Raw genomic sequence first — 13,800 nt, 5'->3', positions numbered from 1 at the left:
CCAATAACGTTATACACATTATATCTTCTTGACACGTAGCACTCATATTATCAGTAACCTTGGGAAAAATAAACACACTGTTTGACTTAGCTTCTTATGGCTAGGTGTAACATCTTACCATCTCTTTGAAATTCAAACTACTCTGGTTTATCTAAAAGTGCAAATGTTCCTCACACCTCACATTTTGAAACTTCAGCCATGTTTACGTATTTAGCATTTCAAACCTAGCTTGCCTTTTGATCACTCAAAAGCTCCAAACCGGCTTTCTGCAAATCAATTAAATCCCCTCCACACACATACGCACAGAGAAACTAATCCAAACCCTACTATTAACCTACCTTTACAATAAATCACAATAATAATTATTAGATTTTCATGACAGAAGAATGGGAGGTGATCTTATTGAAACATGTAAGATTCTGAGGGTGGACAGGGTGGATACTGAGAGAAGTTTCCTCTCATGAGGGAATCTAGGACTAGGGGGCACAGTTTAAAAATAATGGATATCCCATTTAAGACATAGATGAGGAGGAATTTCTTCTGAGGGTTGTTAGTCTTTGGAATTCTCTTCCACAGAGAGCAGTAGAGTCTGGGTCATTGAATATGGTCAAGATTTTTAATTGACAAGGGAATCAAGAGTTATGGGGGGCAGGTGAAAAAATGGAGTTAAGGCCACAATCAGACCAGCCATTATCTTGTTAAGTGGAAGAGCAGGCTTGATGGGCTGAATGGCCCACTCCTGCTCCCACTTCCTATGAACATATGAAACCCACAACCTTGTTACTCAGAGGTGAGCGTGCTACCAACAGAGGAATGATCTGTATAAACATGAATGTAAGATTCATGAATGCATAACTCAAAACTGCACATTCTCTGAAGAAGATTATTGTTTAAAGACTTTTGCTGAAGACATTGCAGGAGACTGTGGAGTTCTGAATTGTCTATCTGGAGAAGGGCAACCTTCTGATGCAGTGCTCCTTGATAGAACTTGTGCTCCATGTTTTTACTGGTTGTGACCTCCCATGAACAATTCCTATCTTATAACACACTCAACTGCTGCTGGTTGCAGAGGCTAATTGTTGCTCCTTTTCTCCCAAGTGCTCCTCCATCCAACTGAAACTGGCACTAATTGCAGCCTTGATGAGCAGATTAAACTTACTCCAGGAATGATATGGTAATATCAGAAAGAAGCAATTTGGAAACTCTGATCTAATTTCATATCAGTCTGTACTTTGTTAAATATTGCTTCAGTGGCTCTGAGAGACCAATTTGTGAATTTTTACTGATGGGTTGTGTAGTATAGGATGTTTATGGTTGAAAGGGTTAATGTGTGGGACTGGAGAAACTGTACCACCCAAATGATGATGTAACAGACATACATGACTAACAGTCGAGAAGGAGAAAGCTCATGGTTTCAACTGAGTAACAGCTGTAGTCTTGTATATCTGTATATAATTATGTTCATCCAATAAACAGTTATTGTTCAGACATATCTATGTCACTGCAATCATTCCTTAGCCAGACACAACCAACATACAACATGGTCTCAGAGGTGGGATCGTACAACAGGTTGGCACTAGATGGGCCTCTCACAATTTTCCATTAACATGCCATCAGAATGTTAATTAAGCCATAAGGTCCCAATTTACATGTATTTATGAGGTCCCCGCCTGCCTCTGACAGGAGCCTCATCTGACTCCAAAAACTGCTTGGTTAAGATGGTGGCATGCCTGAGCACATTGGGAAGGGTTCAGTAAGCACTTGGGCAAGATTGCACTCAGGTCTTTGACTTCGATGTAGATTGATCCAAGGTTTATATTAATCTAAGTAGTTTTGTTTCCAAAGGAGAGAAATCTCCCTGGGTAACAACTTGTATTTATACAGTGCCTTTAATATAATAAGGTTATGGATGACCTTAAGTTTATGGAGGGTAGAATGTGAGAGGCCAGCCATGAGTGTGGTAAAAGTTAAGCCACAGATAACAAAGGCATGGATGAGGGTTTCAGCAGCAGATGAACTGAGATGGGGCCAAGTCGAGCAATGTTAAGAAGATGGTTTGTATTGTCATCTGATTTCTTTAGTCTGGGATTTGAGTCGTGTCCCTCATCAGTGGGCCAAAGTAATTAACAAAGGTCATGTGATTTGGGTCTGATTATTAAGTTAGCTAGTTTGTCTGATTGTATCAGTCCACTTCATTGGATATAAGTAATATATCACAAAAAATAAATTTCTCCCACACGGTGGTAATTGCAAAATTCATGCTCACACAAGGACATTTAGGTCCAATGGACTGCTTATAATTTTATAATGATAATTGAAACCATTGGGTAGTATTTCCAGAGTCAACTTTGGGATGTTAGAACTTCCGAGTAGCTGGGGAGATGGTGGCTTTTTAGTAATTACACTGAACTCATAATCCAGAAGCCTAGGCTAATGCTCTGGGGGCGTGGGCTGGGACAATCCCACAATAACAGCTGGTGGAAAATGTGGTTGACTCTTAATTGCCATCTGAAATAGCTGAAAGTCATTAAGTTCAAGGGCAACAAATGCTGGCCTTGCCAGTGATGTCCACATCCCATTAAATATTTTTTTAAAAGCTCAATTTTAAATGTAGCATGTAACTAAACCAGAGGATCCTCCATTTGAATCTGAGTCTTGCTGAGCTGGATGCTTTCGGGCAGAGCGCCAGGAGGGATATTACATTTAGCTCAAACTCTATGGCCAAGGAGGGGAAAATGAGATGGGGTCCCTGTTCCTGGTTGCTATCCAGTGACTGCAGGAAACTCTTTCGAGTTATCAACAGTCACAGATTGCAACTCTTTCGAGTACAATCACAGTTCTTGGTTTCCGGGAGTGGGACATGAACCCACAACCCTCTGATTCAAAGGCGAGGGTGCTTTGAACTGAGCCACAGCTGACACCTCCAGTGACAGCAGGAAAATGCACATGTATCAGCTGAACACAGGATTGGACTCAGCTGTGATGCCCACAGCAGCTAATGCTCACTGTCTTAAGTTCCCACATGAAGAATGGCCACTTTAATGAGGTACTAGATGGTTGCTAGCAGCCATGAGACCATATGCCAACATGATAGGGGAAAATAATTGGATGGGAGAAAACATTATGATGCTGAACTAAATCATTCCATCAAGCTGTTCAACAATGAGATTTAGCTTCTGGTTATTCTGTTGCAAAGCATAGTAGTGGACTATAGTGAGACCTGTTATCTGGTTGTTGTTGTCATACTAGTCCATTATACTGATTCCACAGTATCACATGAAACTTTTCTCTACATTTTATTTCTCCCTATTTTCTAACTCTTGCTCCACGGCATTCTCTGATTTTATTTTCTGTTTCCTCTTTCTCTTTGTCAGTTAGACCTTTACACTGACATCTGTCTGCACTGGTCAGACCAATAGAATTATCCAACCCATGCACACCTCCACAAACAGTATTCATGCCATTGCTGAGGCAACTATTCATGTCCCAGATGACATGCTGAAGACAAACCAGCTCATCGTAAGCACAAACATCAATTGGGACTGTACCTTTGGTTTCTATTCCGATTGTCTCAATGTACTGAGGAATACAATAATCCTATGGGTAGTGTCATTGGGTTAATTTGTGAGAGATAACTAATCTCTTACCTTGATACATGTAACAAGATGGTACAGTTATCAAATATTTCATTTCAGATCCTGTTTTTCAAAATGAATGGGACATAAATCATGGAAGAAGCCAGAATATGAACAGAATGCCACATTATGAGTCTTTGGAAGAGATGTTTACAGGTGTGGAAAACAATTATAGTCAGAAGTAAATCACTCACCAAGTGAGAGGATAAAGAAGTTCTAACTTTCAGATTTGTTTGATGGTTGTGGAGAATGGAAATGTGTTGTACAAAGGGCACACCCAGGAATCCCTCCTTTTTAGTTTTACTATAGTAGGAGCAGGATCAATTTATTTAGTTTAACTTTCCAATGTCACACCTTCTTCCCCCACCCTCCCCACCTGTCTCCATGCACCCCAGTTTGAACCTTGTCAAGTGAACAAATTGCATTGGAGGCTACAGGACGGCAGACTGTTGACTGAAATTCATGTATTTGATTCTAAAGACTTGGTTATAGTATCAGACACATAGATACAACCATACCAATACAGTCATTATGTTGTGTAATGAATGTTGGTTGTGTGCACAGAAGTACTTGTGAGGGCTTATCAGTGTTTCTGTCACTTACCAGTTACCCAAGCCGGGATGTTGCCCAAGTCTTTCTGCGTGCGGTCAAGGGCTGCTTCGTTATCTGAGGAGTTGCAAATGGAACTAAACATTTCTCAATCATCAGCGAACAACCCCACTTTATGATAGAGAGGAGGAAGGAGAGAAGATGAAGCAGTTGGTTGAGCCTGGGTAGGGCAGCAGTGTCCTAGGGTTGAAGTGATTGGCCTCAAACAACAATAACTATCTTCCTTTGTGCTAGATATAACTTCAGCCAGTGAAGAGTTTACCACCAATTCAATTTACAAGGGGTCCTTGATGCCACTATCAGGTCAAATGCAGCTTTGGTATCAAGGACAGTCCCTCTCACCTCATCTCTGGAATTTATCCCTTTGGGCCATATTTGGATCAAAATTGTAATGAGATGGCAATTGTAAAGCAAAATACTGCAGATGCTGGAAATCTGAAATAAAAACTGAAAATGTTGGAAATACTTAAGTCAGGAAGCATCTGTGGAGAGAGAAAAGCAGAGTTAACAACTCAGGTTGCTGACCTTTCATCAGAAGGCCTGGAGCTGAGTGGTCCTGGTGAAACCTAAACTGAGTATCCATGAGCCTCGATTGAACTTGAACTTTTTCACACAGCAAGTGGTTCCGCACTTCCAGACAGCGCATTCCAGACCTGAACCATTCGCTGTGTGAAAAAGTTTTTTCTCACACTGCATTTTCTTCTTTTGTAGATCACTTCAAACCTGTGCCCTCTAGTTCTTGATCCTTTTACAAATGGGAACAGTTTCTCTCTATCTACTCTGTCCAGCCCCCTCATGATTTTGAACACCTCTATCAAATGTCATCTTAGCCTTCTCCTCTCCAAGGAGAACAGTCCCAACTTCTCCAATCTATCTTCATAACTGAAGTTTCTCGTTCCTGGAACCATTTTTGTAAACCTCTTCACACTCTCTCCAATGTGTTCACATCCTTCCTAAAGTGCGGCACCCAGAACTGTACACAATACTTCAGCTGAGGTCTAACAAGTGTCCTATACAAGTTCAGCATAACCTCCTTACTGTTGTACTTTATGCCCCTATTTTTAAAGCCTAGGATGCTGTATGTTTTATTAACTGTTCCCTCCACCTGTCCTGCCACCTTTAATGGCTTATCTAGAGTTAGAAGAACATAGAATGTGGCCTGGGAAGTAGGGCTGGTGAATATTTCCCATTGTAGAGCAAGGATATGGAGGGATTTGAATATAAGGGCCTAGATTTTCGTCTGCAGAGTCCGCTGATTTCCCAGCTCGACGAACCCGACCTTTAAAAATGGCCCCCGCAAGTGGGATTTTCACTCAGGTGGAGGGGGAGGGCAACCATGGAATGAATCTGCAGGCTGCCAGATGAGGTGAGCTGGGCAAAAGGCCTGCCTCTGTGCCCTGGCACTGTATTTAAATGAATTAAAAAAAATAATAAAACAAAAGACATTCCTCCAGACCTTACTACCCCCCACACATTCCCTATGCCCAACCCATGCCCCACACCCACCCCCCCATGGCCCCCATACCCCTATGCCAACTTACTGCCCCTCTAACCACCCCTATACACCATGCCAGCTTATTGCCAATTCTTGCCATCCCATACCCTTACCACCCTCTGCCCTTACCCACTCCATACCAACTCACAGTTACTTGACAGCTTTGACACTTCCTGGATAGCTTTAACAGCTTTGACACTTCCTTGATAGCTTTGACAGATTTAACAGCTGGACATCTCCTGAACAGCTGGGCAGTTCCTGGACATCTGGACAGCTGGACAGATCCTGAACTGTTGGATATCCTTGTCATCTCCTGGGACAGCTGGATAGGTCCTGGGCAGCTGGACATCTCCTTGGCAGCTGGACAGTTCGTGGACAGTTGGACAGTTCCAATGAGTTAGTGCGTAAGAAGTACACCATCATGTTCACTTTTAACAAACCAAAAGGGTGCCTTACCTCTCCCAAAATGAGCCTTACTTCTCCCAAAGGGGGCCTTACCTCTCCCAAAGGTGTACCGGAACCCTATCCAGAGGGGTACCCTGGCTATCCATAAGAATCCACCAAGTTCAAACCTCCCCTTACCTAATCTGCACACTCCGGATTCCACACTTCCAGCTCTTCTTCCTATACTTCAGTGGAGGCAGCTGCTGATTTAAATGGCCAGCTGCCTCTGCAAATCATGCATGCACTAACCCCACCCTGAATCCAGTTCTGCCCCCGCAGAGATGGGAAATGCCAAGTTCCGAGGCAGGACTTAGAAATTTCGGTCATTTCTTGGATGAGAACAGGGCTTTTGAAATGAATTTGTTTGAGATTTGCAAAAACAGGAGTGATAATGTGTAGGAGAGAATTTGTCTTAAATCTTGAAACTGCACAAATTTCTTCCTTGAACAGGCAACATGGAGGTTGATGGATTTGAACCCAGACACACATTGATGCTGATCAGAGTCTAATGGATTCAGTTTTATTGATGTTAAATTATCGGAAATTTTGGCTTATCAAAAACTTGAAGGAACATGATGCCAGACATGGAGAGTACAGCAACATTTGTACATATGGAAACTAACCAAATGCTTGTAGATATTGCAAATGAGGAATAGCTTGTTAATCATAAATAGAAAGGGACTTAGTATGGTAGCCTGGGTAACCATGTAGTCATGAGAGCAGCCACCTGAGGGGGTGTAATAACTGTTGACAGTGAATGCAAAATTGAACAACAAAGAAAACAGTCCTTGCTCAGTTGCAAATCTGGCTAAGTCATTCACAAATAGCTTTGATAGTGTAAGGGCTATGATACAGTACATGGTGAACAGATATAGCCAGAAACATTTTGAGCAGACCCATACTAGGCAGACTGGTGCAGTCTACTAGCATTTTCATTGCACCAGGAGACAGTTTTTGACAGTGACAATGACTTCAAAAGGCAACATATTGGGAATGGAAGACATCACTCTCCTTACAGTTTACCTCTCCTAAGAACCCAGGACAGACAACTGCACCCCCAAAGAAAAGCCTACATGAAAATGTCATTCTACATTTGGTTTTTCATTTGGCTCTCTTGACTGAAAGTTCATCATTCCAGTGATGTAACTACTGGGCTAACTTCCAACATCTATTTTCCTTCTTCTTCCTTTACAGGATAACCTGTTCCACTTAACAGAGATAAAAATAAATTTAGAACATTACTTGCAGATATTACCTACCCCTCCCAAACAATTGTAAAATATTATGTTTTTTTCCCTCGGCATACTACAGATGCAGTGGGTTGGCGAGTCTTGGGAAAAGTTGTCAAAATTAAATAGTTGTCAGAGTGAACTAATGGCGTAACACAAGAACAAAGCTCAGGCCTCATCTGATTGCCTGAAATGATATTACAGGATTGGACTCACTCATACATATTGTTACTGCATAATTCCTGGACATAGTTTGTGCTGTTTCTCTCCTGCAGCCAGTGCCATGGCTAACTGGCAGACAATTTTTTCTATGCAATTGATGCACAACAACTTGTACTGAATCTTGGTTAGACCAGACTTCGGCTACTGCAGGCAGTTCTGGTCGCCATGTTATAAAATGGAGATAGAGGAAGTTGAGAGGAAGCAAAGAACATTTACAAAGATGATATTAGATATTTGTGAGTATTGTTACAACCGGTCCTCGGGCAAGGTTCCCCCAATTTGTTATGATCCCAGACGAGGTACCCCAAATTGTTATTACAGGAGGTGGGGAGGGATGAACTGGCTCCCTTTCTTTATTCAACCCTCTCAGTTGCTCGCAACAAGGTTATTTTGAAAAGGACCCCTTCCCCTGTGGATACCTTTTCCCCATTGCAAATGTATTTATATTTTAAAAGTAGCCAATTTAACGAGGCTTCTTTGAGTTAAAGAGTGAATTTATTAATTACTAAAACAGAAAAAATAATGAAAACACAACACACATACACACAGATTAGAAATGAGAAGTGACTCCAGAAATAAAAGTTAAAAATCAGTCTTTGGCCGGTCTATGAGGAGCAGATGATGAAATGTTGCAGCCGTTAAGTTGGATGATTCCAGTAGAGCTGACTTTGGCAGTTGAGCAGTTGATTTGGAGATTTTTGGTTCTGCCGGTTAGCTGAAAGGAGCTGTCCTGTTTCCTTTTCGACTGTGGCTTTGCTGACTTGTGACTTGCTTCCAGCAATCAGAGAGAGAGAGGACTTTTTTACCTGCAAGTGCAGGGATGCCTAGTTGACGTTCTTCAACTGTGACCTTCACAGCACACCCTCGCACACCAGGCCTGGAACACCAAAAACTAGCACACAGAACTACTGTTGCAGTTGGTTTTTTAACCCCTTTTCTTGAGTATTCTTAGAAGGGAAAAAAACAAACATGTCTTTTGCCCAGATCTGCTTTCTTTTCAACTCACGTCATGTCCACAGTCTGGAATATAACTCACAGGAGATGGTTTCTGCTAAGATGGTAATCAGCCTTCATTATCTCTGCAACCATAGGAGATTACAGTTCAGTTTTTGCATCGCATCTTTTCCTTTGAAGCATCTCTTTCTGAAGTAGGCCTTGACACCTTTTTAGGTGCGACATTCCGTTCTCTGGGCTATTTGGTCAAGTGTAATCCACATAGGAATTTTCCAGCAAATGGTTAATTTACAGTCTCCGCCAGCTTTTGCTTGTAGGTCCTTTTTTAAAAAAAACACGTCTTTCTTAAAAGTCCAATATGTCTGTAAGTAATTTGCAGCTATGATCCGTAGGCATGACAGTATACTTGTCAAAATAGGATTAATGGGGTGGGTCTCTTTTCAAGAGAAATGGCCTAATAGAGGTCTTTAAAATTCTGAAGGGCTTTGATGGAGTGGATACAGTGATTATGTTTGCTCTTGTGGGGAAGAGCATAACTAGAGGATATCAATATAAGATAGTCACCCAGAAATCCAAGAGGGAATTCAGAATAAACTTCTTTATCCAGAGAGTGGTCAGAACCCGCCACCACAGGGAGTGATTGAAATGAATTGTATAGATGCATTTAAGGGAAGCTAAACAAGGATATAAGGGAAAAGGGAATGGAGGGTTACAATGATAGATTTAGATGAGGAAAGTTAGGCGAAGGCTCAAGTAGAGCATAAACTCAGGCATGGATTGTGCCGTATGTCCTATGTAAACTTCTAGTCTACTGGATTAAAAATTGGAATTAGTCTCTGCTGGCTTCTCAATGGTAATCCATTCTCAAGAAATAAAACAGTATTATATACAGCCTTCTCACACTCAAAGCAAACTTTAATGTTGCCCCCGAAACGAATTTTGATGTGGGGCATTTATTCGGACTTGAAGGAACAGGTTGAAAATCTCGCAGCCTTCCTGCCCCGAGGCCAATTGAGGCCCTTAAGTGGGTAATTAATTCCCACTTAAGGGCCTTATCCTGCCACCACTGGTTAAAAATCAGCGGTGGACGGGGAAGTTGCCATGCTGTGAGCTTCAAAAGAAAACTTAGTGCTTGTTCTAAGGACCTGGCATCAAGAAGGGAGGGGGGGGGTGTGTTGGTGTGGGGGGCTGCTGAGCGCACACCCCTTCCCTTTCTTATGGTCCTCATGCTTCCACACCTTTAACCTGGGGTCCCTCGCTGATCCTAGGCTTGATGCAATATAGGCAGCTATCACTGCTCCCAGTGCTGCTGCCTGCAATGAAGATCTGCCAGCCTCTGATTGGTCAGCAGCTCCCAAGGGGAGGGATTTCCACCCCTGCGGTCTTTGATCCTGAGGAAGGCCCACAGCTGGCTACATAAATGCCTGAATGGCACTTCATATGGTGTGTCTTCCCTAAAGGAGGTAACATGGGACTTTTGTCTGCTCTCCAGCCAGTGGGTGAGACCCTTGTCACCTGGATTAGACTCATTTTTTAACTCATGTAAAAATTTAATACTTGGGTGATGCTCTGGCGGGCAGCAGCCAGTAGTGCAGAAGACACGTCATCAAAAAGGGGAAGGAATAAAATAGATTTTATAGATCTAGATGAAAAAGCAAAACAGGGAAAATAAAAGAAAGAATCTTTAGCACTGTATGCCGTGAATTGGGCTAATATACAGGGAGTAGGTTCCACACACGATGAGATTTTCATCTCAACAGAAGTGTCAAATGGAGGTAAGGTAATTCCTAAAGGGGAGGGATTTAACTGTCAAGCTCACTGCATATTGCTGTGGCACTCCTGCAATTAGCCAGTTAGGCAACATTGACAATGCTGTCTAATATAAGCCTTTACTCTTAGCCAGACATTTAAGGCGAAACTTTGTGGCACAAACTCAATCGTGGAGTTCTCCCACATCCTGTAAAATTACCAAAAATTTACCCTTTGCATTATTGTTCCTTTAGCAGTAAAGCTACTTTTCTTCAACTTTTCTCCCCTTTTCTTGGCTCTTCCATTGCTAGAATGTGGTTCCAAAGGCACATCTGGTACTATCCTAAATGTGTAAACCTAAACAACAAGTGTCAGCAACGTGGTTGACTCTTAAATGCCCCCTGAACAAGGGCAGTTGGGGATGGGCAATAAATGCTGGTTGAGCCACCAATGCTCACATCCCAGAATGAATAAAAAAAAAGCAGATTGATTACTCAACCGGTCAAGGAATTGTTATTCAATCAAGCCCGGTATATCCCCAGGTAACAAACATGCGTACATATAGGATAGCAGTCCTATTCCACAAGACAGAAAAAAACACAACCTGTGAGTACATAAATACCATTGTCAGTAGTATCTTTCGCGTTGCAATAAACTGTTCTAAGAAGGAAAAAGGACTTCCATTTCCATAGTGCCGTACACAACTTCATGAGATTGCATTTAAGTACTTTTGAAGTGTAAGCACTGTTACAATGTAGGAAACTGCAGCAGCCAATTTGCGCACACCAAGCTCCCATTGATACCAATATGGGCCAAAATTGTGGAACTACCTCCCTAAAAGCACTATGGATGTACCTACACCATGTGGAATGCAGCGGTACTAGAGGTGGCTTCTCAAAGATAATTAGGGATGGGCACTAAATGTTGGTCTTGCCAGTGATGCGCACGGCCTGTAACAATTTTTTTTTAATGATAATGACCAGATAATCTGTTTTAGTGATGTTGATTGAGGAATAAATATTAACCAGGATACCAGCAAAAACACCTCTGCCCTTCTTTAAAATAGCTTCATAGGATCATTTATGTCCATCTAAGAGGGAAGGCAGGGCTTTGGTTTATGTTCACCTTATGTTTTTTCTGTCGGGTCACTTTGCTCATGAACATGGTTGCACTCCTAACTGCCGGTGGGTGAGTTGGCAAACAATATACTGCAGACGCAGAGACCAATATAAGATGAAGCACATGCTGTTTATTTACACAAGGCACAGAGCGCAAACTGCAGATTAACATTGTAGCCCGCGCTACACAGCAATTGGGCAATACAGTCATGTAGTCAATCTGCTCACAATCTCTTAAAGGTGTATTGCACCTCAGATTACTACATCCCTCCCCCTTTACACAAAAGTACAATTTACAATCTTTACAACATATCAACTATTTACATAAATAAACTATTTACAAATTCAGTCTCTCTGGAGGCTTCTTCAAATATGTCGAACGTCATGGTTCTACGACTACGGATGGTTTATCCGAGGCCTCCCTCTCAGGAGTCATCTGTCCACTCGGCTCTCCAGTAGGAACCTCTAAGTTTGTCTCTTCAACTCTCAGGCTCCACAGATCCTACAGGCACTTCCAAACCAAGTGGAGTTCCTTCCACATGTGGTATAGACTCCAGTGCTTTGTGCATCCTTTCTTGTAGATCTGTTTCCCTTTTCTTGAGGTGATCTACATATCTCCTAATTATCCAACCTTTGACCGATTTATGATAGGACAGGGGTCCTGTCACAGCACTAACTTCACCTGATAGCCATTTGGGCCCATCTCCAAAGTTCTTTGCAAAAACAGTGTCTCCAACAGTGAAGTTTCTTTGACGACTGTGGTAATCATGTCCATTTTCCTAGGCCTCCTGACTTCTCTCTACCCTCCCCACTAAATTCGGCCTTATGAGACTCAAACGTGTCCTGAGACATCTCTTCATCAATAATTCCAAGGGGGCAATACCGGTGGTCGTGTGTGGCGTAGTCCTATAGCTGAGTAGGAAACATGATAATCTAGTTCCAATAGTCTCCATCCAGTTTTTCCATTCCGGACTTGAAGGTCTGGACTGCCCTCTCAGCCAAACCATTGGATGCAGGATGGTATGGTGAGGATTTATCATGTGTTATACCTTTGAGACTTGTAAATCTTTGGAATTCCCCGCTGATGAATGCCGTTCCATTATCAGACACTATTATCTCTGGCAACCCATGTATCGCAAAACTCTGAAGCAATCTGTCCATGATGGTGGCAGATGTGGGTGATCTCACCTCGTATACATCCATCCACTTTGAGTGAGTGTCTATAATCAAGAGGAACATTGTGCCCAAAAAAGGCCCCACGTAGTCGATGTGGAGGTGGACCCATATCCTTTCTGGCCATTCCCAGGAATGCAGTGGAGCAGAAGGAGGCGATTTTGGCAGTGTTAGCACTGTATGCAGCTCTTGACCAAGTTTTTGATTTCTGTATCCCTCCTGGGCCACCATAAGTAGCTGCGCGCCAACATTTTCATTCTAGAGATGCCAGGATGAGCACTATGCAATTTTGTCAATAATGGTTGTCTTCCTCTCAGAGGCACAATGACTTTCACTCCCCACAGCAAGATGCCATCCTAACAGGTGAGCTCGTAATTCCTATTAAAATAGGGCTTCATTTCGTCTGACTTTGGCTCACTAGACCATCCATGCAAGATTTCTTCCCTGGCATGAGACAAAACTGGATCATGGTCTTTCCACTCTCTTATTTGTTTGGCATGTACGAGTGACAAATCCAGAAAGTTTAATAACAAGGCAAGTTCTTGAGGAATGGGGATGTTCACATTGCTATCTTTTAGAGGTAATCGGGTCAGTGCTTCGGCATTTGTAATCTGGCTCATGGCCAGTGGATAAAAATACATTTGTAAGCAGCTAGAATCAGTGCCCACCTTTGGATTCATGCCAAGGCATTTGGGGGTATTGTCTTATCTTCCCCAAACAAGCCTAAGTATGGCTTGTAATCGGATACAATGGTGAGTCCTCAACATCAACATCACCGGACCCCATGAAGTCTCATGGCATCAGGTCAAACATGGGCAAGGAAACCTCCTGCCGATTACCACGTACCGCCCTCCCTCAGCCGATGAATCAGTGCTCCTCCAAGTTGAACATCACTTGAGGGGAGCATTGAGGGTGGCAAGGGCACAGAATGTACCCTGGGTGGCGGACTTCAATGTCCATCACCAAGAGTGGCTCAGTAGCACCACTACTGACCAAGCTGGCCTAATCCTAAATGACATAGCTGCTAGACTGGGTCTGCGGTAGGTGATGAGGGAACCAACAAGAGGGAAAAACATACTTGACCTCATCCTCACCAACCTGCCTGCCATGGATGCATCTGTCCATGACAGTATCAATAGGAGTGACCACTGCACAGTCATTGTGGAGACAAA

The 13,800-nt window shown here is 42.6% G+C and overlaps 1 protein-coding gene across 8 annotated transcripts in view; it reads left to right on the top strand.

Annotated features, from left to right (window-relative positions):
* LOC144668998 (uncharacterized) overlaps positions 1 to 13,800 on the top strand; it is a 54,623-nt gene that overhangs the window by 29,566 nt on the left and 11,257 nt on the right. For 6 of the 8 annotated variants that reach the window (XR_013573581.1, XR_013573580.1, XM_078531540.1 and 3 more), the window contains exon 6: positions 3,696 to 3,791. The exons of the other annotated variants lie outside the window; for them this stretch is intronic. Coding sequence is in view for 4 of the 6 variants with exons in the window: in XM_078531540.1 (XP_078387666.1) it covers positions 3,696 to 3,791 (96 nt within the window). In the remaining 2 variants the exon portion in view is untranslated. The remainder of the gene's footprint in view (positions 1 to 3,695; positions 3,792 to 13,800) is intronic. 8 annotated transcript variants of the gene reach the window in all.

The sequence above is a fragment of the Cetorhinus maximus genome, chromosome 28, assembly GCF_964194155.1.
Source record: "Cetorhinus maximus chromosome 28, sCetMax3.hap1.1, whole genome shotgun sequence".
Lineage (NCBI taxonomy): Eukaryota > Metazoa > Chordata > Chondrichthyes > Lamniformes > Cetorhinidae > Cetorhinus > Cetorhinus maximus.
The sequence above is the reverse complement of the archived record's forward strand: the minus strand, read 5'-3'. Positions and strand labels throughout refer to the sequence as shown.